Source organism: Phlebotomus argentipes, unplaced genomic scaffold, assembly GCF_947086385.1.
Source record: "Phlebotomus argentipes unplaced genomic scaffold, Phlebotomus argentipes genome assembly scaffold_18, whole genome shotgun sequence".
NCBI classification, from domain to species: Eukaryota; Metazoa; Arthropoda; class Insecta; order Diptera; family Psychodidae; genus Phlebotomus; species Phlebotomus argentipes.
Window position 1 is genome coordinate 576,600 of NW_026776177.1, and position 22,191 is coordinate 598,790.

The following is a 22,191-nucleotide window of genomic DNA, read 5'->3' on the forward strand; positions in this document are numbered from 1 at the left end:
ATCGATATAATGACGCGCATGTCACCTGTTGATGCCATGAAGATGAAAATGTGGGAAAGCTCACAGGCTCGAAGTTACTGATACTGCTTTTTGTCTGCCGCTCTCCGGATCACTCCCTCGGCATCTTCAATCCATCAGCAGTGCCTTCAGACGAGCCGAGAGTGGTTTGGGGACTTTTGATGGTGGAAAAAGCGAAGTCTCTGATACAATTTCCACGAAGAGGGAGGAGAATTGGGTGATGAGAAAATGAAAACAAGCCTCGTGTTGAGAGGCAAAACACAGTGCATGAGAGTTGGAGATCCACAGAGCGAGAGAGAGAAAGGCTCTAGACCCTTTTGGCTTGACTTTTTATGGGCCAAACTCGCTGTCCATCCAGAAAAAGAAGCAATGAAGCAATGCAGCTTGAAGAACACAACAGACATTAAGAAATTTCGTTCCATTCTTCATGATTTTCCACTAAGAAATGCAAGGAAATCCAGACTAAATCAAGGACTAATGGAGCAATTCTCAGTCTCACAAGATATGTAAAAAAAAATGTGTTACATTGTTTACACATGTGTTAAACCATTTAAACCAGTAGAGTGACAGATCTGAATCTGCAAATATCTTGCTAAAATGAATCAATCTGCAATTGTGGCTCTAATTTTCAAGCATGAACATGAAAGATATTTTCAGTATATTCTTTTTATTGTGATTTTACTCAATATTTAATTGAATTTTAATTATTTAAGCAAATTTCAAAATTTTTCCAATTGCTCCATATATTCCTTTTGTAAGAAATGAGCATAATATCTTTCCTGACTGCAGAGCATTTGGCCAAACGCTTTGCCTCTCTCCTTGGCGCCTCTGGGAAAGCTCTCTCTCACTCTCACTTCCACATGGACGAGCAGATCCGGTACTCACGCAGCATCCGAAGTCAAAGCTCTCCGCTTGGCGAGCCAGTGTGGAAGTTGCTCTCGCACAAGAAACATCCCTCGAGAGTGATAAGGGCCATCAAGCAGCGTCTCAGATGCTTTCCCACACAATTTTCTGCCCCACAAATCCATACTGAATTTCAGCAAGTGTGGAAAATCCATCGAGTGTAGTGAAGTGAGTGAGAAATATTGCCTAAACAGTGTCTTATGATTTACTCTCGCGTCTTCTTATTTTATCTGTTGGACTGTGAGTGAATTATTTTGCTTTTTTTCTCCACAATTTCCTCCTCACAACTGGCGTACTCATATATATGTATATAGGAATCTGAGAGAGTGAGGGAATTTATCTTTCGTGGTATTAAATTTTCTGTGTCTCACTTTGTTGGGAAATGGGGTGCAATTTGTTGCTGAGCGGAGAGGTTGGAAGGGATGTGACAAAAATCCCCGAAGAACATGGGGTTTTGGCCTGTGTGTAGGGCAGAGAATATACATTTAACATGAACATGTAAATCTCACACCGACGGGAGAATGTTGGGCTCCGGAGTGTAAATGATACACGAAATGAAAATTTTCAATTATGGCTCAAATCAATAATTGATACTGAATCCTCAACAATTCAATGAAATTTTAATTGGCAGTCCAGAAAAGTGTTTTCTAGCTGAGCTCACCTGTTAATTCATTGCTCCTCATATTATATGGATGAGCAACTAGATGGGGAATTTGTGTCACACACAGTTTCCCTCTAAATTTAATGATAGCTTTCTACCAATTTACAGATTCTATTTTCCGAGTGAGAACAACCTGATGCATCGCCCAAATTTCACCCAACAGACAAATTGCTGAAGGTAAAATACAGAAAGAGTCACCATGATATTTTTATTTTTACCAATTACCATCATTTTCTTAATCTTCTGAATATTTCACTGTGAAAATGCCTGTAAAATTTTAACCACTTCGCTTCTGACTCTCTCTTCAGCTGAGAAATTTTTGATAAGAAAACTTTTTTACTTCTCTAAATGCTCTATTTACCTACTTTTCTCACAATGAAACTCAAACACAACACAACCACCCTCGGCCAGCTCTAAGAAGGTGATTTAGGCAAGTGTTTCTCGGAGGCGAAGCTTCAGATCACCGTGAGGCATATTAATGGCCATGAAGCGGATCTTTGGCGGCGGATGATTCCACTCCAGATGATATTTCCTCACCATTCTCGCCACCAAACACTCAATCTCGAGTTCCGCAAATCTGCGTCCAACGCAAATTCTGCTCCCGAAGCCAAAAGGAAGAAACGTGAAGGGATTGTAGTTCTCGCGTTTGTCCTCTGATCTCAGCCAACGCTCGGGATGAAAGGATTTCGAATCTGAATAGTACTTCTCGTCCAAGTGAACAACTTGAGTGTGCATTAGTATGTCAGTCTGAGGGAGAATCGAGAAATTAGCAGATCAAATTTGCAGAATGATAGGAAAAACTCATACTTCCTTAGGGATTTGATAGCCTTGCAGAACAATATTTCTCCCGGTGGATCGAATATTTCCAATTGTCACTGGAGTCACTCTTAGAGCTTCCTTCACGCAGGCTCTCAAGTAAGGCATATTGCTCATGTTTTCCTTCGTCAATGGCGTGTCCTTTTCAGGCAGAATCTTCAGCAATTCTTCCCTCAGAATGTCCTGTTTCGCCTGATTTGTTGCCAAGTTGTAGAGGAGATTGAAGACAGCAGAAGAAGTCTGGAAGATTAAGAAAATATTTGTATGAATTTCTTACACAACACAAAATGTAAATATAATTATTACAGTATCAACGCCACCCAGAAGAGAATCAAATGCCATTATAATTGCCACGTCTCTGTTGATCTCGGATAATCTTTCCAGAACGCATTTTTCTTGAGAGCTTTTTGCTCTTTTATCAGTGTTTTCTTTCAAATTTTTCAGTCCTTTTTCCACCAATTTCTCTAGAACACTTCAAAAGAAAACGGAAAAGTCAGATAATCTCAACAAGAACAGATATTTGATTCATCAACTCACTCATGAATCTCATCATTGACTTGAACGAATTGCTTGAATTTTCGTGTACTGTACAATTTCCATACAGAAGGTCGGATATCGAGTTCGTTTAGCAATTGGAGGAATGTTTTAGTGTTTGCCATGAGTTGATCTATATTCTTATCTCTGTTGGTCTCATTCAGAAGTCCAAGTCGCATATTCATCGTGATATGAGCGATCGATTCTAATGCCCAGATATTCAGGTGGAAGAAGAAATTGCCCGGTGTTTCCAAATTCAAGTCCCTCAAGTCGTGCAATCTGCAATTGAACAGGGAGGGTTTTGTTTAAAGAAACCTCAAAGAAATCATTTCAGAATCCTAACTTCTTCACAAAATCACTGCTGACTTCGTCAATGACTGAAATGTATCTTCTCGCGCTTTGAGGCTTCATCATAACGCCGTTGACTTGATGTCGAAGATCATACCATCCCTGGCCCTGTTCACTCATCAAGCCCAAAGAGGCGGCATACAAGTTCTTGCGGTAGTGCTTCCGGTAGTAAGTGAGACACTCAAATCCATTTCGCCGTGGAAAACTGCCCTCAGTCCTGAAGACAGTCTCAAAGTCCTTCGGATCCACAACGACAATCACGTCTTTCCGTCCAAAAGCACCTTTAATCTTGAAAATCGGCCCGTATTCGGCGCTCAAGGCGCGACTAACTTCTGAAAATTGCAGCGAACTGAATCTTCCGCCTGGCATGAAACTCCTGATCATGTTGAAAGCCGACGGTCCGGGAATGCTTTCGTAAGGCTTCGCCATGCTCCAATTGTCCTCAATCGTGTGATGCTCAGGTGGATTGAGAACGCAAGTTTTCTCCAAAATTGCAGAAAAACACCTCACTTGACGAGCACTGAATGAACTTCTCAACGTTGACATCATTTTGTCCACTCTCTTTCAAGGCACTTGATTAACTGAATTATTGGGGAGAAAGTTCGACTGCCTTTAGTACGAAGTACAATTTATCAGCGAATTGCGAAAGGTCTGAAACATAATTCGGCCTTCTTTTACGCTGTGTTGCATTATGTTGCATTTGTAGTCGTGCGTGATAAATGCACACAATGAAATTACAGTTCATTCATCATGGTTTTCTCAAGGGTTTTGTCCAACTCTTGTCCTCAAGGAGAACTTCAAAATTAAGTTAGACAGACAGTGTTTTATCTGTGCTGCTCAATCTGGGAAAACTTACATCAAATTCAAGATATGCCGAGCATGAGAAAAGAATTCTTTGCCATCCACGAAACATCTGTTTCCGTAATGATACACATCGCCTCTTTCATCACCCTCGAAATGACAATCGCATCGTGGAGCGAGAACATGCAAGAATTTTCCTCCAGACAGATTTTTCCGCTATGCCCACAATCTCTCAGCCAGAAGGCAAAAAAAGAAATCCTGCACAAGCTTTCCCTCTTTAATATCTGCCCATGCAAAGTGGAAATGAAACTGTGCCAAGATTTTCCAATAACCATTATTATATAGAGACTCAATTGTGGGTAACCATAAAAGAAAATTAAATTTAGGCAAGGCTTCAAAAAAAACGTATAAATGAACTCCATTTGCATAGCTTTTATTTTTGTTATTCAACATCTTGTTCAACATTAAATTTCATCATTTTCCGTGAGAAAGTAACAGCTTTGAGACCTGCACATATTTTATTAATGTTTCTCATGAGTAAAATATTGTTTTTATGCCTTCAAAAGGTAGAAAAAAAGAATGATTGTAATATATCTGAAAACAGTTGTAGAACTATTTCCCAATGAAAATTCTCATGATCCACAAATAAGACAAAGTTTGACACGGGTGGAAAAGTTGGAAGACGAGTTTTTGAAGCTGATATTCACAGGGAAATATAAAGCGAAGAGATAAAACGATGGATTATTTTGATGTTTGAGTTTCAATTTCCATTCCAATCAATAAATATTGAAAATAGCTCAACTTCTATCTAATCATCTAAACTCAGTCTATTTCTGTTGAATCTAATTTTCCTCATCACACTAAAAATGTCACACAATCAACCATTTATTCCACACAATTAGTTTTGGGAGACCAAATCGTTGCTGCGCAAATTGGATCATTTGAATTTTCCACTGGCGGACAGAAAGCCTTCATGCGCTAATTGATAAAACGTTGCTTCGGCATTTACCCAAACTCAGGAGCAATCAGAAAATTTAATTAAGGGATTTCCCGGGCGTCTAGGCTTAAAAGTCAGCTTGATGGAGAACTGGTTGGGGGGGTGGGGGTGGTTTTCGTCACTTTCCCACGCAAACTACACGTCTGACGATGGGAAATTTAATCTCGCCGCTTTCTCATCTTTCGCCAAATGCTTCCATACATGAAGAAAAAAAATATGTCGACAATGTGTGGCAAAAGGGGCGAATTCTTGCGTGCTGAGATATTAAATGGCATATATGGGGAGAGTGGAAGGGGTTTTCATTAGAGCCCTGGATGAATGAAAGGGGTTTGTTGGTCACTGTTTGCAGACCAATTGAGAAATTTTCATCTCTCTCACATCTCCATTTTGCTGTGGAATTCACGCTTCGGCGGTGGTTGAATTTTAGAGAGAGAATTATGCGTTAAAATTACTGCTTTCCTTAGCTGAAATTGAAAATATTTGCCAATGTTTCAGTGAAATTTTCATCGACACACAGCGCTAACCCTTCGGGCCTCGCATGGCAAAGGGTCAAGTGAACAAAGGCGGGTCTCCGTCGCCATAAAACCCACTGATGTGTTCAAACATTGAACAGGTTGTTGTGAAAATTACACTGAGACAAAAAGGCACGCCATCCCGATGGGTGAGAGGCCACAGAATTACGCTGAAGAGGGTGTCTCTGTATTGGATGTGGTCATCTGGAAAATTGCTATATTTCAGGAACTTTTCTCTCTCTCCACTCTGTCCCATCATAAATCAAGGAGTTGCCTTCGCAAAAAGCATAATTTGGGATTCCGAGAAACGTGATCAAATATGCCAAGTGGAAGGAGCGCACTTTGATTTCCCATCTCAAGACACAGAGTGGAAAAGGATTCGATAAATGCTAGAGAGAGAGAGAGAGAGGAAATTAAACCGCACACTTCCAAAGACGTGTGTTGAGACGAAAGTGGGTGCAAAAATGCGAATTATTCCTGGTATTTTCGGTGTGACTTTCACCAAAACATCCCCAAAGTGAAGAAAACATCATCAATTATTCTCGCTGCTTCTGTCAATTTTGTCACCTCGGCGTGTAAAGAGTGACTTTCAATGAAAAGTTCTAGGCGTGAGAAATGAGAAAGTTTCCCTCGAAATAGCTCTCTCCACGTGTTTTCCACCATATCGCCACCATCGTGAATAAATTCTCCCCAGGTGAATAATGAATTTTCGCCTGGCGCGCTCGTGGATGTTGCTCAACTTTCCACGCAATTATATCGATCAACACTGCCAAAGGTTTACTCAAAATGTTTGCTCAACTCCCAAGCGTCAGTGTCATCTTCCATGCAATTCCAGGCACGAGAATCAATTTATGTGCATTCAATACATACTCATGTATGTAGGGTGTATTATATTGTGCTCAGCATAGCTTCGAGTTTTGCTATCAATAACGCATTTCCGATTGTGATGGAGTGGCTTCATCGGAGAAATATTGTCTCACCAGCAAAAAATAAACATTCTCACATTGTTATGCTCACGAGGGATTTTCCAATATATATATTCTCTATCAATCGATATGCAATGTTGATGATGAAAGCCCCAGTGATAAAATAAAAACAGGAATTTTTATGCTGCATGTTTGACAAAAGCAACAAGAGAAGCAACAAATATAATCCGGAAAATTCAAAACTTTTTATCAAGTGACACTTTAAAACCCCCTTTTCACTCAGTTTTCCGCATACAATATGTCATGTGGGTGAAATTGATAAAAGTTTCTCAATTTTAACGACAAATTCATGAAGCATCTGGACAAATTCCTTCAAATAGCATGCAAATCTGTGAATAAATTGAATTGAAATCCATTTAGACTGATTAAAATTTCATTTGGACATTTGCTATGTACATTTATCTTCTCGAAATCCTCAAGACGACATCTCAATTGCATTTTGCCAATCTTAGATGATGCAGCAAACTGTAAGTTTCCCGTATTTGCATTGATAGAAACTCCTTTTGCGTGGTGCATTGATGCCAAAAGGCTCAATCAAACATCTTAGAATTGCATCCTCTTGCTCAAACCGCACATGGTGTGTGCGAGAATATCACTTGGAATGTGAATTTTCACATACATCAGAGAACATTTTTCTCTGGAGGAATTTAATTTTACAAGAATTCCTCTGGGAAATTGATGAAAAAGAAAAGCACCTCCATAAAATTCTCTCCATGATCTTCGCAGGTTTAAGTATATAAGTACAAAATGATTCAATTTTAAAGCAAAACCCTGACACATTCAATTTCGCAAAATAACCACTTCTGACGAGACTCTCAGATGAAGTAAAATGTGTTGAGATGAAAGGCAAACGGTAATGAAATGCATTTCTCAGGGTTTCAACTGTTCAAGGTGATTTAATGGGAGTAGATAAAGATGTCAGAGGAGAAATTAGAGATTTCCTCACTATATCCATTCTTCCATGGCTTCATCGCGTATTCCCATCACGACTTTGGAAGACGCAAAGAGAAGAAACGATACGAATCTATGCGGGAAACTGTGAGGAAGAGGAATCGGTTGAGGACAGAGAGATTATTCTTTCTCGAAAAGATCCTCTCTCTAAAAATTTCATCCTGAGCTGTTTGGGGAATAGAAAGGCGAATTGTGAAAGAGAAAAACGGAAAGGGATATTTCATGGACGGTTGAGCGATTGAGAGTCGATTGTTATTGCTGCCCTTTAGGTTCTTTTCTCCTTTTTTTTATACTTCTGTGCATGATTCTTTTCCCATTTCACGCCAGCATCTCATTATATATTTCCTTCCTCTCTCTCATAGTTGTTCTCTTGCTCACTTTTCGGCTCGATATCGCATCGGGAGGAATTTATTCATTATATCAACTCCTTTCGAGTTCAATTTGAATTTTCCAGCACAAAGAACACGAAGCAAGTGAAGTGTAGAAAGGATTTTTTGCAGAAAGTGAGAAAGCAAATGGTAATGCGAGGAATGATGGGGCAAATTGAGTAGTTTTAGAAGAACATTACTAAAGTGGAACTTTTAATAGAAACTCAGTTGGCCATGAAGCAATTCTCACACCACTAACGAGTACCGATGAAATAGTGAAATAGTGGCTGTGTTTACGAGTGAAATAAAACGAGTTATTAAATTCACATCAGTAGAATACACTGCAGGTCAAGGGGCAGATATTTCAACAAATTGAGGCACTTTCTAAATTATTTTGCATCGAAAAATCACTTTTTTTGGCTTTTCTAGGTTATGTGATTAACTAAAAAACAGAATCTGGTAATAAAATAACCCTCAAAACCATCAAATTAGTATAAAATCTGGAAATATTTCTCTTTTTCTTGACAAACTTGACAATTTTGTGCAAAATAACTTCATATTAGTCGAGAAAAGCTTACAAGTAAATCATAACCTCAAAAATATCGTTTTAGTCTCGAAGAACGTTTCTTTACTCAGGTTTTAACGTTGTTTGTGCTTTAAAGTATTAAAGTCAAACCATATTAACAAATTTCCAGCTTTAAAAGGATTAAAATTGGGCGAAAAAGAATTTAATCGGATTCATAACCTCACAATTTGGGCAGAAATTTGTCATGAACAAATCCTGCTTCATTAGGATCAGTTCTTATTATCTTAAATCTAAGCATTCGAAGAGCTTTAACTTCTTGAAGTGGAAATACCTGGATTGGATTGTGATCAGCGTGATAAGTTAGAAATGAGTGCATGAAACAGTTGAATGAGTCGAAAAAAGCGATGGAAAATGCCTTTTTAAAGCGTTCAGAAGTGTCTGGATGACAGGCCAAAAAGCACATATTTTCACGCTCAACCACATAACATCACACACAACACACTGAGTGTCTAAAATAATTGTCTCTATTTCACAGTTGAGTGAAAGAGTGAGGGTAGCACAGAAAGACACGGCTCACTGTAGTGTCCAGCCACAAGAATCCCACGAATGACACACAAACAGAGACACAGTCCGGGAGCGCCCCAGGAGCGAGTGAGCCGGAGACGGTGGTAGTGGCGGGATGCCGAGCTCGCGCGGGTCCGCGCAATGGCAGCCGCGGATGAAGTCGATGGGGCCCGTGAGGCGGGCCTGTCCAGCATCCGGAGCCACCTTCAATATCGAGGTCGGCCGAGCGAAAATGACCTCCCGCTGCTTGTGGCATGCATGTCGCGCTCTTGCTTTGGGCATTGTGCTAATGCTTTTAGGCGCCGGAATGGCCACCATAGGTAATTGCATCTCTAGCCTCTCTTCCCATTCCATCTCTCTGTCTCTCTCGCACACACTGAGAAGTCACGCACGAGGGGCGCAATTTTCCACATGAGTTCGCCCAGTGGAATTCACACTATGGGGTGTACTTTCAGGATACTACGCAGAGCATTTGTCAATCGGCCAGGAGGTGCGCGGCAACGCCACCATTCGAGTTAAGAACGAATCGAGGGGATTTCATCTCAACAATTTATCCTATGTCGGTCCAATTATCATGGGATTTGGCGGTAAGTTGGATCATTTGTTCGCCACTGTCATAAAACACATTTGTTTTCTTTCCACTGCCGGAGCGTCGGCGAGAGCGCCATGACAGGCGCTCTGCTCGAGATTGATTATCAGATTAGCTCATTGCGACGATAATTCCACTTTTCCATTAGTGGTCCAGAGAATTGCAAACTGTTCAGGAAAATATATCATTTAGCTACTCGTCAGTGAAGAATTGCTGTCCGTTGATGGTCAGACGAGTTGATTTAAAGTTTTCCTTCGAATTTTTAAAGCAATTCTACTATGGATTGAATTGAAATTTCCAAAAGTTTCCATTCCACTATTTATTTAAAAAATCACATTTCCAATGACACATTTTTATTGTAAGAGATGAGAACCTCTGTAAGTCTTTCAAGATTGGGTAAAATCATGAGAAATCATTGCTGGAAGTTGTCATAAAACTGTCCAATAAAGTATTATATATTTTGCTGAATTTCCACAAGACGTTTCTCTATACACCAGAATTGTCCACCCATTATTACGTAATGTCCAATATGTGTACAATGGTGAAAAACAATTTTATCCAGAGAGGTAAATAAAAATTTATAACTTTCTGTAGCGCATGAAAGACCAGAAAGGAGAAGTTTTTAATTAAATTATCTCGGCAAATATGGAAGTTATACAATTGAATTCATCAACAATAAACTCGACATTTTCCTCGTCCCTTTTCGCAATATTTACTTGCAGAAATTTGTGTAATTGTTTCTAATGAGAATGGTTGGTTTTTGGATCATGAACTTTCTCAAAACTATTTCAACAATTCCCCGAATTTCATGCCGACCAAATGGCTAGAAAAAAAATCACCCACTGAGAAGAGAGCGAATTCCTCTTGGCACAATCATTCCAAGAATTTTCCCAAGAGAGACCAATTTATGCGTGTCCAAGGATGTTTTCTCAATTTTGCCAGAGACAAAATAAGTTTTCTCTGCTGTGGCGCATAAACATTGGCGGAGTTGGAATCGTTTGTAATTTGATCTTTGGGGAGAAATTGGAGGGCGAAATTGCTGAGAAATTACAAAGACAGCAGGAAGTAATTCTTGCGGTTGTGCAAAATTTACATAAGATACTTGATGATGGAAATGTTGAACAAACACGATGAAACATGTGCTAATTTGGAAAGTTTCTTTGCGAAAACAATTTCACGATATAACACTGGGTGCGAATAACATGAAAAAGCATTTCCCACCAAGTCTCATGGGGGGGGTGAAATTGAAAGAGACAAATTCAGGGTGACTTCTTGCGCATAATCATACCAATACGGTGGTGGAGATTGCGAGGAGCATGCAGAAGACAAATAGATTATAAACTATGTATAATACAAATAGCAAACCTCGTGTAAACTTTCTGAATGACATCTAAATTACAGAAAAAGAAAAAAAGCTTCGTCAAGTCTTGGAATTGTTACAATTTATGCAAGATCTGCAACTGCTAGAGATGGAAATTGTTTCTCAACGACAATAATTCACTATGCAGTGCATGTGAAGTGAGAAAGAAGCGTAATTTCACTTAATTTAGTGTATTTCTTCAGCCAGAAATGACATACAAATGTCTGTTTTTTCATACAACTTTTACCATTTCTCCCCAAAATTATATCGATTCTTCGCAGTTCTGCTCACAGAAGCATCACAAAAAAGGTCAGGGGTGACGGAAAAGCAGATGAGATGAGATATGAAGTGGGATAATATAATTCCGGATCTTCAGCATTATTCTTTCTCACAGTGCTCAAGTGAATTAACAATTGAGAAGAGAATAGAGTGCAATAATTGAACAGGACTTTGTCACTAATTGATATGGAAGCACAAAGTGGAGACACTTTAGAGAGTCCTTAGAATATCACCAGACACTTATCTCGCCTGTCCGGAGACTTTTGGAGTGACACAAAGGCAGTGTTGAAGGAATCGGAGAAGATTTGCTGCGAAATATAAGCATTGCGACAGATGGCAGAGAGCAAATTGGACGAATCCCGAGAATTCTCTAATTGATTTAACGTCTCCCTGGCAGGCTTTATCGTTGTGGCGGCGTGCGTGATGACTTTCGAGGCGCGCGACTCGGCGGCCAAGGTGGTGCCGGCGCGCTTTAAGATGGGTGGCAGCGGATCTGGCGGCGGCAGCAGGAGCAACGGCCGCAGCGCGTCATCCTCGCGCCGCGCCACAGGTAAGGACATCAATAAAAATCAAGGAGGAGATAATATAGACAAAAGTGTTTAAAAACTGACAAATTATCCTGCGATTCTTGGGATTTCTTTTGACTTCTACGTGGAAACAATTATTGTTTAATTTTTTCTGGGTTATGTAACGAATTAAAGACAGATTTAGTGAATAATTCGCATTCTAGCACATCAATTCTTATGCTCTATGAAGCATTTTCATGCAATGAACGTTTCTATTCTGAACCTTGAATGCCAAGAAATACTGCAAATTGTCCTAGGATTGAACATAACCTCTAAAATCGTAATTCAAACGTTTAAAGTGTTTATTTAGAAAACTTTCTTGACAATTTATTTTGTGATCTGTAAAACTCTGAAAGGAAGTCCTTATAGCTCTCTTAGTGATATTTTTAAGTTAATGTTGGAAAAGATACTAAAAAAAGCGGTTTAATGGAGATTCTTGCAGAAATATCGGATGGAAACTTAAGAGATTTATTACAATTTGGAAATGATTGTGGAAACAGATTACAATTCTCACAGATTTAAGACATATTATCTCCCCCTTGATGCAAATTTATGTCCTCGTCGATGAGGCTGAGAAAGCTCTCTTTCCGAAGGGGTGGCAGCGACGCCCACTCCAGTCAACCCCAACCGGTGGGAGCAACACATGGGGCTGTTCAGGACGGCCGGAAGCAGTGGCGAAAAAGCACCCAGTCGTCAGGCTCTCACGGCGGCGCTCATCCACTTCTCGAAAACTCTGGGGTAAGTTTGAAAAGTTTTCCAACTTTTCTTGGTTGGAAAGTGGTAAGGAAAAAAACTTAATCACCTTTCAGTGAGATCCTTCGAAGCTCTTCTACTGTAGCTTTATTGCAACTGCTTGTGATGCAGTTGAATGCAATTCCACATCAATTAGAGATTCAGAGTGGAAAATGTGAGAAAAGGTCTAATTATAGGGGGATGGCAAATTCAAAGTTTGCTAAGATAATCGTGTTATTGTGAAGAGGAAACCCTGGTTTTCTTAGAAATGTTGATAGTCATTAATAAGGCAAATGATGGCATTCATACAAGGCAATATCGAAGAGTCAATAAAATATTGATGCTCGCCACAGTCGGGAAACATTATGATAATCACATAAAATAATCACTTCAAAGAAGGCGAAAGCGAAAGCTCATCAATTCTGCATAATCTTCCTGTTGAATATTTACTGAAATTGTTTACTCTTTGTTATTCTGGAGTCTATCTTCTTCCAACACTTCTTATTTTGCCTGTGATTTTAAGTCTCTCCACACAATGAAGTCATCCGTAAAGTGTGTTCTGGCTCCAGTCAGTGAAAGTCTCTGGGAGCTTTCACGTCTTTAATTAAGAACTGTAATCTCCGCTTTTCGTACAATTTTCACATGAAATCTATTTATAGAGAAAACTGAGGGTATGAATGTAAGGATTTGGTGTTCTTGGTTTTCACTTTATCAGATTTTGTCTGGGTGGAGGAATTTTCTGGTCTGAGGGACGGTGGAAAAAAGGGGTTCTCAGTGGCAAATTACTGCAAAACTCCACCTAAACAACTCTCATTAAATATGAAGATTAAACGGGGGACTTTATTCGGGTGTGTGTTTTTTTTTCTCGTGTTATGCCTTCTTATGATTACCTCAGTGTGTGCACAATACGGCAGTTAATCCCTGTATATAAGTTTATGTTTGGATTAAAATGTGGCAGGAGATCCTTTATAAATTTATTCCCCAAGAGTGTATTTGCTGGGTTTTCTACCATTTTCTCCAATATTTATATATGTATGCCCCACTGCGAACTGTACATTGAACTCCTTGTCCGCAGGCGATATTTTGCCGTCAGGACTCAACATGTGAGACGTTCAAAACCATACGGTATCTCACTGGTAATCCTCGCTTCTATTGCAAATAATCCAATCACACATTCACGAGACTCCTGGGTGCGTATCATCTTTGGTATTCCGCATGCCATTCAACCCCCCAGGAAAAGGGAAGGGGATAGAGATGAAGAAAAAAAACCCCGAAGAGGATCCTTTATGAATATCTCATCCAAATTCATATCCTTCTGCCTTTTTCACGCACTCACGAAAAATCGTCTTCCTTATAAACTGTAATCACTTTCCCTCTTCACATTTCTTTCTTTTTTTTCCATGTGAGGCGTATTGATTTTTCACCCACCTGAACTCCATTGTGGCACTGAGACGCCCGCAATGGCATCTTCTTTGGTCCATAAAGATGTGAAAGAAATGTCGGTTGAGGAGGGAAATTGAAAAAAAACGAGCATTTTATTGCACGATTCATTAGGGCGATGGACAATTAAATAAGAGGGTGTTGGATTGCGGAGTTCAACACGTGCAAGAGTTTCCACCAGTGAAAACCGCACGAGTGCCTGAAAATGTCAAAGGTGGCCAGAAAAGGGCACAGCATGACCACAAATGTGCCTTCACGTGTGCCCAAAAGCTGGCCTATTTGCACAATCACTCTTGTTGCTTCGGAATCTTTCACTCTCGCACAGTTTCCCTCTTAAGAAAGTCTCAAGGGCGAAGATGAATTTCAATTTTCTCCACTCAAACTATAACAATGACGAAGTGTATCACAATCTCGTAAAGTTTACCCAAGGGATTATCTCATAGCGAGTTTCATCGCTCAGTTAATTTTTAAAATAACACTCAGTCAGTTGAGTAAACACTCTTCTCCGTCATAGTTTGTGCTGATTTATTTAGCATCGACTGACTTTTAAGAGAATCCGATGGGATTGTTACAGAACAGAGAAAGAGCAGAAAAAATTCAATTTTCACTACAAATGAAATTAGGCTTTTCGGATCTGTTTCTAACGATTCAAATTGCTGTCGCTTGCAAGTCGGCTGTTTGTACACAATCAAGGCAAATTGAATTTCGAGGTCCTTTCAATCAGCACTGAAAAGATTTTCCATGTAAAAAAAAAGAGAACATTGAATAGCGGTCGAGGCTCAATTTCAGTTAAAACTTTTCCATGACGAACTCGAGTTCTTGAAATTTCATCGTCAATCATGAGCATACCATTAATTACCTCATGAGAAAATTACCGTAATTTGCTAGTGCAAACTCTCCTCACACAAAGGCCATCATTAGTTTTCTTTCCAGGCGTTCTTGTGTGGAAGTCTAAAGAGCCTTTTCAAGCTCTCGTGGAGCTTCAATGCCCAGAAGACACAGAAATACTCGGGATTGCTTCAATTTATTCCCTAAATCCATCAGAAAAAAGAAGAACAAAGACAACTTCTGCAAGTCGTATGATTTATCACACATAAATGTGCCGAAAACACTTCATGATTCATCCCATTAATTGTCAGGGGGTTGTTAATATAGATTTTGAGTGTCACAGCATTCAAAATGTTTCGTCATTTCGAAGAAAGTTTCATTCAAAATTCACACATCCTAGAAAATAGGATCACAATGACGAACCCCAGAATTTATGTCCGGGATTTAGAGAAAGGTATAAAGAAAATTATGTGGTAAACTTTAAGAAGAATTTATTAATACTGAACGATTAAAGAACTCTTTACGGTTTTAGCATTTTTATTGGTTCTTGATTTTGCAAAACTTAGAAAGTTTATCCAGTGTCACAAACGTTTTTAACGTGAAACCTTCTGTAAAACCGTAAATATCCGATTGAAGATTAAGGTACTTAAGCAATGTAGTCTATTTATTGCGGTGTTTGAAAGCTTATCAGCTGAGAAATTCGTCTTTCACTCTTTCAAAATTCCTGTTTTTGAATCTGAATCTTCAATATTAACAACCCTTTGTTAATTATGAATTAATATAGTGAAAGAAAACAGGTTAAAAAACTCAATTCAATCTTCAGGTTACAATATGTTTCTGTGGGGCAAATAGACTGGCATTTTCTCTGCAATGTTATGTGCAGAAAGCTCTTGAAACCCAATAAATACACAATGTTCTTGGAAAACACACCTCCAATTTCCTCCACAGTAACCCCAATCAATATAAACTCGTTATAGTTAAGTGCAACGATGTGAAATCTTACGACTTTCGTCATGGGATTTCGACTCCTCATTCGACAGATTCCACTTCTATTCACTGGCAATGTTGGCAACTTATGATGATATCACAGCGTGTGGAGCGCGTTTTTGCTTCCCGGTGATTCTCATATGAGAAGGCATGGCTGGAAAAATCTTCGCCCAACCCATCTTTATGGTGGTATCGTAACTCGCAGGAGCTATTACGACGCGTTTTTTTTCTCACGATTCTCCACATCATGCGAGGAATCCAGAAATGGAATGTTCATTGTTTCAATGGCGCGGTATTGTTTTATTACCTCTTGCACACCACACCTGTCTCGTGAAGTGCCGTGGGAGCCGCGCGGCTAAAAATAGCGGAAGGATTTTTTAAGCTCTCGCAAAGGACGCCCGTGTTATCGGGAAAATTGTAATGGCAGAGCAGAGCTTTTTACGGGTTTTGTGAGATATGCAAATGCGGAGTGACGCTGGCATCGGCGTGTTTCCACATACACACATGTCCATTTTCCGCCACACGAGGGATTGCTAATTAATCCACGAGCGCCGCGAGGTTGATGGGAAATTGGCAGGAGATGAACTCGTGCTTAGTTAGGCTTTTCTCGGATTTCTCAATGTTCCGCTCTCTTGCAGATCGCCGGAAGTGTCCTCACCCGTGAAGCCACGCAAAGTCTCTCGGAGTGGAAGTGTGCCTAATCTGGCTGACCATCATCACCATCACCATCACCACCGGTCGCCGAAGAGCCGCACGTCGCACCGTCGCTCGCGCAACAGCAGCCTCGTGCAGCGCACCACGCGAGAGTCCTCGGGCGAGCGCTTCCTGCACCCCGGGATGCTGCAGTACCACCGACAGGCGTTGTCCGTGGACGAGGGGAATCCCCACGGACGTCGCGAGAGCGGCACCGATCAGGGAGGGCACGTGAGGCGGTCGGACACCGCCAAGAAGCGCATCCTGGCGCGCCAGAAGCCCATCGAGCGGGAAGAGGAGCTGCACAGCCCAAGAGTCGGCTACTCCTCGATCAGGCGCCGCAGCTCCACAACCTCCGACGCCTCGGCAGCGTCCAGGCGGACCGTGACCAGGCGCGCCTCGTCCACTTCCCGGACGCCCAGCATCGATTCGCGCAGCGTGCACAGCCCCGAGAGGAGCCCACGCACTCCACATCGCGTGGTCGCCCAGATTTCCACCCCGTCAGTCGATCGTGATTTCCGGTGAGTGGCCATCAAATTACCCGCGCTCTCGAGTGCATTTTGCATGTCACCCCCGGCAAACAAGGGCTGTTTGGGAGTTATGATTCAGCACTTAGGCATGCATTTCTCCCCTTCACTGACATACGGACGTGTTGCATGACTTTTCAACCCCTTAATTATCTCAGGCAAATTGTTGGGCTCCTCATGAATTCCTCAAACAAATGAGATTAATTAGTTTGCAGAGGAATTCTCTCGACAATGCAGCCAATTACTAGAGGCATTGGACAGTGAAGAACGTGAAATCCCATTCTCTCACCTCACAAATTTATGATTTGTCCCTCTGTGGCTGTGTTTCCCCATTTCAAAATTCATTCATTTGCTCTCCATGCTGTTTGTTGGTGCATTTGTGCCTGTTGTCTGTGCATCTGGCTGTGACAGAGCGCTTGTGGCTATGAAAAGGGCAAAGGCGAGTTGGCTTTCAATAGAACTGTACAACTAATATCTATTAACAAAGAAGAAAGTAAGCTAAGATTCTCTCATGTCGCATATAATTGGAATTTCTGCAAACTTCTCGTTCTCAAATTCTATCATATGACGAACTTTTAATCTAAAATTCCCTTTGTTCATCGCTGTTTAATGTTTTCTATGCATTATTCACTGGAAAATTTCACCACCTGAATATTCATAGGGATAACATTTTTATTTATTTTCCACTTCAACGGCATGGCCAATTAGCAATGCAAAAAATTACACCGGCCGCTGGAAAGCTCAGTGCAAATTGAATAATTTAGTGATATTTACGAAAAATAACTGCTCCACACATAAAAGCTCACAGCGCGCGATGATGTTTGGAAGACGCATAAAAGAATTGTGGTAATTTAATGTCTGACACGAGTTTATTTCATATCACAATATTTCACACTCATTGGCAAGCATAAATGTGCGATTTTATTTTGATGGCTTCATTTTTACTGTCCTCGATGGAATTATACATCGCCTCGAATTGGCAATTCATGTCCTGTGCGGCATCCGAAGAGAGCATTTTTAGCCACAGAGACATTTGGCGGAAATTTTCATGAGTCACTTTGGCTGCGGATTTGCCATGGGAGTTGCTAAACTTGATTTATAAGGACTGTAAAACCGTGAGGTGAAATAGCATTTATCTCTATTAATTCTGATCCTGCGTGAAACACAAGCAAAAAGTCAAGTCAAGTCTTGACTTTGGCTGCACAATAATCCAATTTCATCCCTCAGTGAATGTCTCTAATAAAGATTTACAATCTTTTCACCATGTGACTTTAATATCGGTGATGAGAGAGTGAATTTTATCGTCACTCTTCCGCAAAAATGCACCATTAAGAAAAGAAACCATGTGGAGGATTTATGGGAAATCTTAAGGAATAAACACGGATATATTTTCCTTCGTCACCATAAATCGTGAGCGATTGATTTTATTGAGGACTCATGAGAAGTGATTTTCTCGTCTTTCGGTGAAGTGAAAATAATCTATTAATATTGTAGGAGTGAAAATGTAGGTCTTGTATTATACTTTTCGTCACTGATGATTTGTCTGACCTACTTTTGTGCCACATTCCCGATGTATTAATTAGATATACACCTGGGATATTTTCGATCAAATTTATTATCGCTCTGCATGAAAGTCTCCGTCAAAATATTCTCAGTGAAGACCTCTCCTCTCATGACCTTTCCATTGAATTTTCCCTCAACAAATCGAGTGGGAGGGAATATTAAATGATTTCTGAGAAAGGTGCGCCTCGAGTGAAATTTCGACGTATTTTTTTCTCCGCACAAATTTATGCGGTATTTTGTGAAATTATCATGAAAAGTCCACAGCAGGAGCTTTTGAGCTTTCTTTGTTTCCCACCACACAGACGCACTTCAAGTTCAAATTTGCCATTAAATTACGCAAGCACAGCGACACGGAGATCGCTTTAACGGCCACAGGTCGTATCACCCTTTCCGACCAGCGAGACTTTATCGATCAGACTGAGAAACATTACTCATTTCATATACAATTTCGCTCAGAGGGGCTTTTAAATTGGATTCCTCGAGCAATTCCACACATTAAAGCGTCCACAGACATTCTAAGGAAAAGGAATATTTTATGTTTTTTCTTAAGAAAATGTAAAATGAAACGCGTTTTACACAGAATTCTGCACAATTGAATTTATACGAGTCTAATAAAAAAAGAACCTACCATGAGAGTCAAAGAGTATTATTTGTGAATAATTACATTTCGCGAAGAATGGCAGAAAACGCGAAATAAATTCTACAATACACACAATGGAGTTCTAGAGAACAAACATAAATAGAGTGAAATTTGCTTGAGGTAAACAACAGCAAACGCAAATGATTATCCCGATGCGAATGTGATTGAAAAGCTCTGAAACAACTTCCTCTATTGATAAAGTGGATCGATGACAGAGCAATAATGTGGTAAAAATACCTGACCCACCTGACCTGTCTTACATTGACCTGCAGCCATTCTGTCTATCACAAAGATAGACTTGTGCAATCAGCATGTTTGTCCAAGAGAATTTCCACTGCAAGCAATTTACGAGTCAATCATACGATGGCGCAATTTTCCACGATCGCACGTCCAATTTCGCATTAGCTGTTGTCCCTCTGCTTGCTTGGGTGTGCTCTTGTGAAAAATTATAACTCTTTCTCACGCTTCTCTTCCCCTCGGCAGGAGTCAATTATCGATCTCATCTGAGCCGATGAGAGTTCTGTCCTGCCAGTCGAGCATTGAGCCGTGCGTGCCGGAGGAGGAGGGTTTGGATCAGGAGGACAAGGACACCTTCCCGACGGACCTGAGTGACTCATCGGAGAAGGGCAGGACGCCGAGGCCGGACTCCCTCATCTTGGACTGCAATCAGGAGCCGGTGAGGCAGAAGTTTCTCTATCGCAGCAAGTCATCGAAGAGCTTCAAGAGGCCGAAAGTCAAGGCGCCCGTCACGGAGTTCCATCAGATCTACTTCATCAGCAGCAATCCCGCCGAGGATGGCTATGATTCCATCGAAGTGATTGACGAGCGACGGATGAAGAATTTCGGCACTTCGGTCACGGCAAACTCGGCGCAGCTGGAAAAGCTGCTGTACGATGGGCCGGAGAGGCGCGAGGAGGGCCACAAGTCGCCACCCACCGACTCCAGGGCAGTGTGCAACGAAGGGGAAACATCAATCCACGAAAGCAATATCAATCCTAATCAAATCACCCTCACAATTCAGGCTGAAATTGAGCGACAAGTCTGAAGACGTTAAACACACTTAATCGCTGGAGAACTTTTTGCGCGATGGTCGCTTTTTATCGCCACCGTGAAATGACAGTGTTTCCGTGGAAAATTTTCCTTCGGGCTCTTTTTCCTCTTATGGCTTTGCAACTCCATACATCATATTTTATCAGTCGCGCTCGAACTTCCTCCCCAACAGCGCTTTCGGTGGCATATTTTATGGGGCGAACAGCGATGCTACACGTTCTGCTGCATTATTGGCAAAAGTATATTGACACGTATTACCATCTGTCTTCCAACCATTTTCCGATGAATATATCATTGGGAAATATTCTCCACAGGAACACGATGGAATTACCCAGAATCGAAATAATAACACTAAATTCAATGCATAAATTCAACACAATTAGCAAATAGCAAAATCAAACAAATAGTTTTGTGATGTTGAATAAACATAGATAATTTCATGGATTCTCGACATGCTTAATCCAAATATATTATTCAATTATTACCGGATTTTGAAATTGAAATTTCGATTGAGTTCCAAAGACAAAAAGCAATGCACAATCCCATAATTATAATTGATTTGCCACCAGAGCCAGGTGAAAAAAGCCCACTTAAACAGCCATTTCGCGATGTTGTGGCGCAAAAAAAGAGCGTTCAAGTTGTTGTAATTTCTAACTTTTTACGCCGAAAACAAAAGGGAAAAGTATTTGGGCTGGCCCATTTTCACCTCAGCAAAGTATAAATCTCTCCGCAAGTGAGGAGAAAATGTGAAAATCGCAGCTTTTCCCGCAAGCATTTTTTGGTGTATTTTTGGACAAACACTATATAGAAGGACAATCAAGAGCGTGAAATGATGGTAAAAATAGAGAATAAGAAAAAACCCATTGAGTGTGTTAGAGAGTGAAAAGTGTTGTTGAAAATAACATAGAGAAGTGGATTTTTCCACATCAAGCTTCTACCCTCATCCTCCGCAGAGCATCCCCAGAAAATGGTGAGTCATTCATAGTGTGATGGCTCTATTAGAAATTCCCTTTCTCCTCACCTTAGCGAATATGTAAGGTCGTTGCAGAGGGAGATGAGCTTCCTCCCCAACAAGACAGGGTTTCTCACATTGTGAATTTAATCAGTCATTGTTGCCTAAATGTGTACCAAAGAAGACAGACAAAGAAAAACCTCCCTGTTTGCAATGCTCAGTGAGATATTTTTAAGGAGAAATATTGTTCCCACGTCCCAGAATTAGTGAAAAAATAAAACATGAGGTAATTGTTGTAACATGGTATATATATCACATAATTTTCACCCCCCCAGAAACTGAAGAAATTGTTGTGAAGGAAAGGGAAAATTCGTAGGAATGCCAAGTTGTACGAATGAGAGAGTGAATTAGGAACAAAGGGAATAAAATCTGTGTACAAAAAGCAAGGAAGTCAATTTCTAAATTTCCATATTTCCACATTTCCCACATGTCCAGAAATAAACTTGCCAAGTTCTTTGTCAACTTTCTTGTACGTTTTTTTCTCTCTCCCTTTTCTGAAGAGTCACTGCTCACATAAATTGTCCTGCGAGTCAACATTCCACCCCTGAACTTGGAACGATCCAAAAAGCTGCTTTCAAAGTGCGGCTCAGCCAACAAGTTCGCCTGCAATGTTGATGGAAAGATAGAGACGACAACTTTGCATTTTCTGCTACTTGTTAGAGATATTTCTGGCGTCGTCAGTAACACAAACACGCCGAATCAACGCGCAAGCAATTGCTATTTGGAGTGGAAAGTCATGTACACTGTTGGCAAAAAGAAATGACTAACTTCATTGGATGTTGAGGAATAATGAGAAAAAAAAGTAGAGAAATTCAGAATATCCTCAATTGTAGGAAAGTTCAATTTTTTCAATTTAATTTTTTTGATAAAAAATTCATCGACAGCGCTATGAATTTATTATTTTTTTTCCTGAAGATAGAAATGCATGGAAATTGTAGAT

General features: G+C 40.4%; 2 protein-coding genes across 2 annotated transcripts; one reads left to right on the plus strand and one right to left on the minus strand.

Moving 5' to 3' along the window:
• Nucleotides 1-961: 961 nt before the first annotated feature.
• LOC132259358 (uncharacterized) lies at nucleotides 962-21,694 on the plus strand. Its single transcript, XM_059756955.1, has 8 exons — nucleotides 962-1,161; nucleotides 1,691-1,759; nucleotides 8,957-9,305; nucleotides 9,441-9,572; nucleotides 11,611-11,763; nucleotides 12,373-12,517; nucleotides 16,405-16,980; nucleotides 19,673-21,694. Exons 3-8 carry the CDS (start codon nucleotides 9,101-9,103, stop codon nucleotides 20,232-20,234), a joined length of 1,773 nt encoding a protein of 590 aa, XP_059612938.1. The 5' UTR covers nucleotides 962-1,161; nucleotides 1,691-1,759; nucleotides 8,957-9,100; the 3' UTR covers nucleotides 20,235-21,694.
• On the minus strand, nucleotides 2,009-3,829 carry LOC132260680 (probable cytochrome P450 12b2, mitochondrial). The gene is made up of 5 exons (XM_059758960.1): nucleotides 3,276-3,829; nucleotides 2,936-3,211; nucleotides 2,705-2,870; nucleotides 2,390-2,638; nucleotides 2,009-2,329 (listed from the first exon to the last, which is right to left on the minus strand). The coding sequence occupies exons 1-5, from the start codon at nucleotides 3,827-3,829 to the stop codon at nucleotides 2,009-2,011; spliced, it is 1,566 nt and encodes a 521-aa protein (XP_059614943.1).
• Nucleotides 21,695-22,191: the final 497 nt, after the last annotated feature.

Coding starts and splice junctions, on each gene's coding strand:
- LOC132260680 (XM_059758960.1), bottom strand. CDS start 3,829: ATGATGTCAACGTTGAGAAGTTCATTCAGTGCTCGTCAAGTGAGGTGT. Junction 2,639..2,704: donor TTCTGGGTGGCGTTGATACT/GTAATAATTATA, acceptor TTAATCTTCCAG/ACTTCTTCTGCTGTCTTCAA. Junction 2,330..2,389: donor GCTATCAAATCCCTAAGGAA/GTATGAGTTTTT, acceptor ATTCTCCCTCAG/ACTGACATACTAATGCACAC.
- LOC132259358 (XM_059756955.1), top strand. CDS start 9,101: ATGCCGAGCTCGCGCGGGTCCGCGCAATGGCAGCCGCGGATGAAGTCG. Junction 11,764..12,372: donor ATCCTCGCGCCGCGCCACAG/GTAAGGACATCA, acceptor CTCTTTCCGAAG/GGGTGGCAGCGACGCCCACT. Junction 12,518..16,404: donor CACTTCTCGAAAACTCTGGG/GTAAGTTTGAAA, acceptor GCTCTCTTGCAG/ATCGCCGGAAGTGTCCTCAC.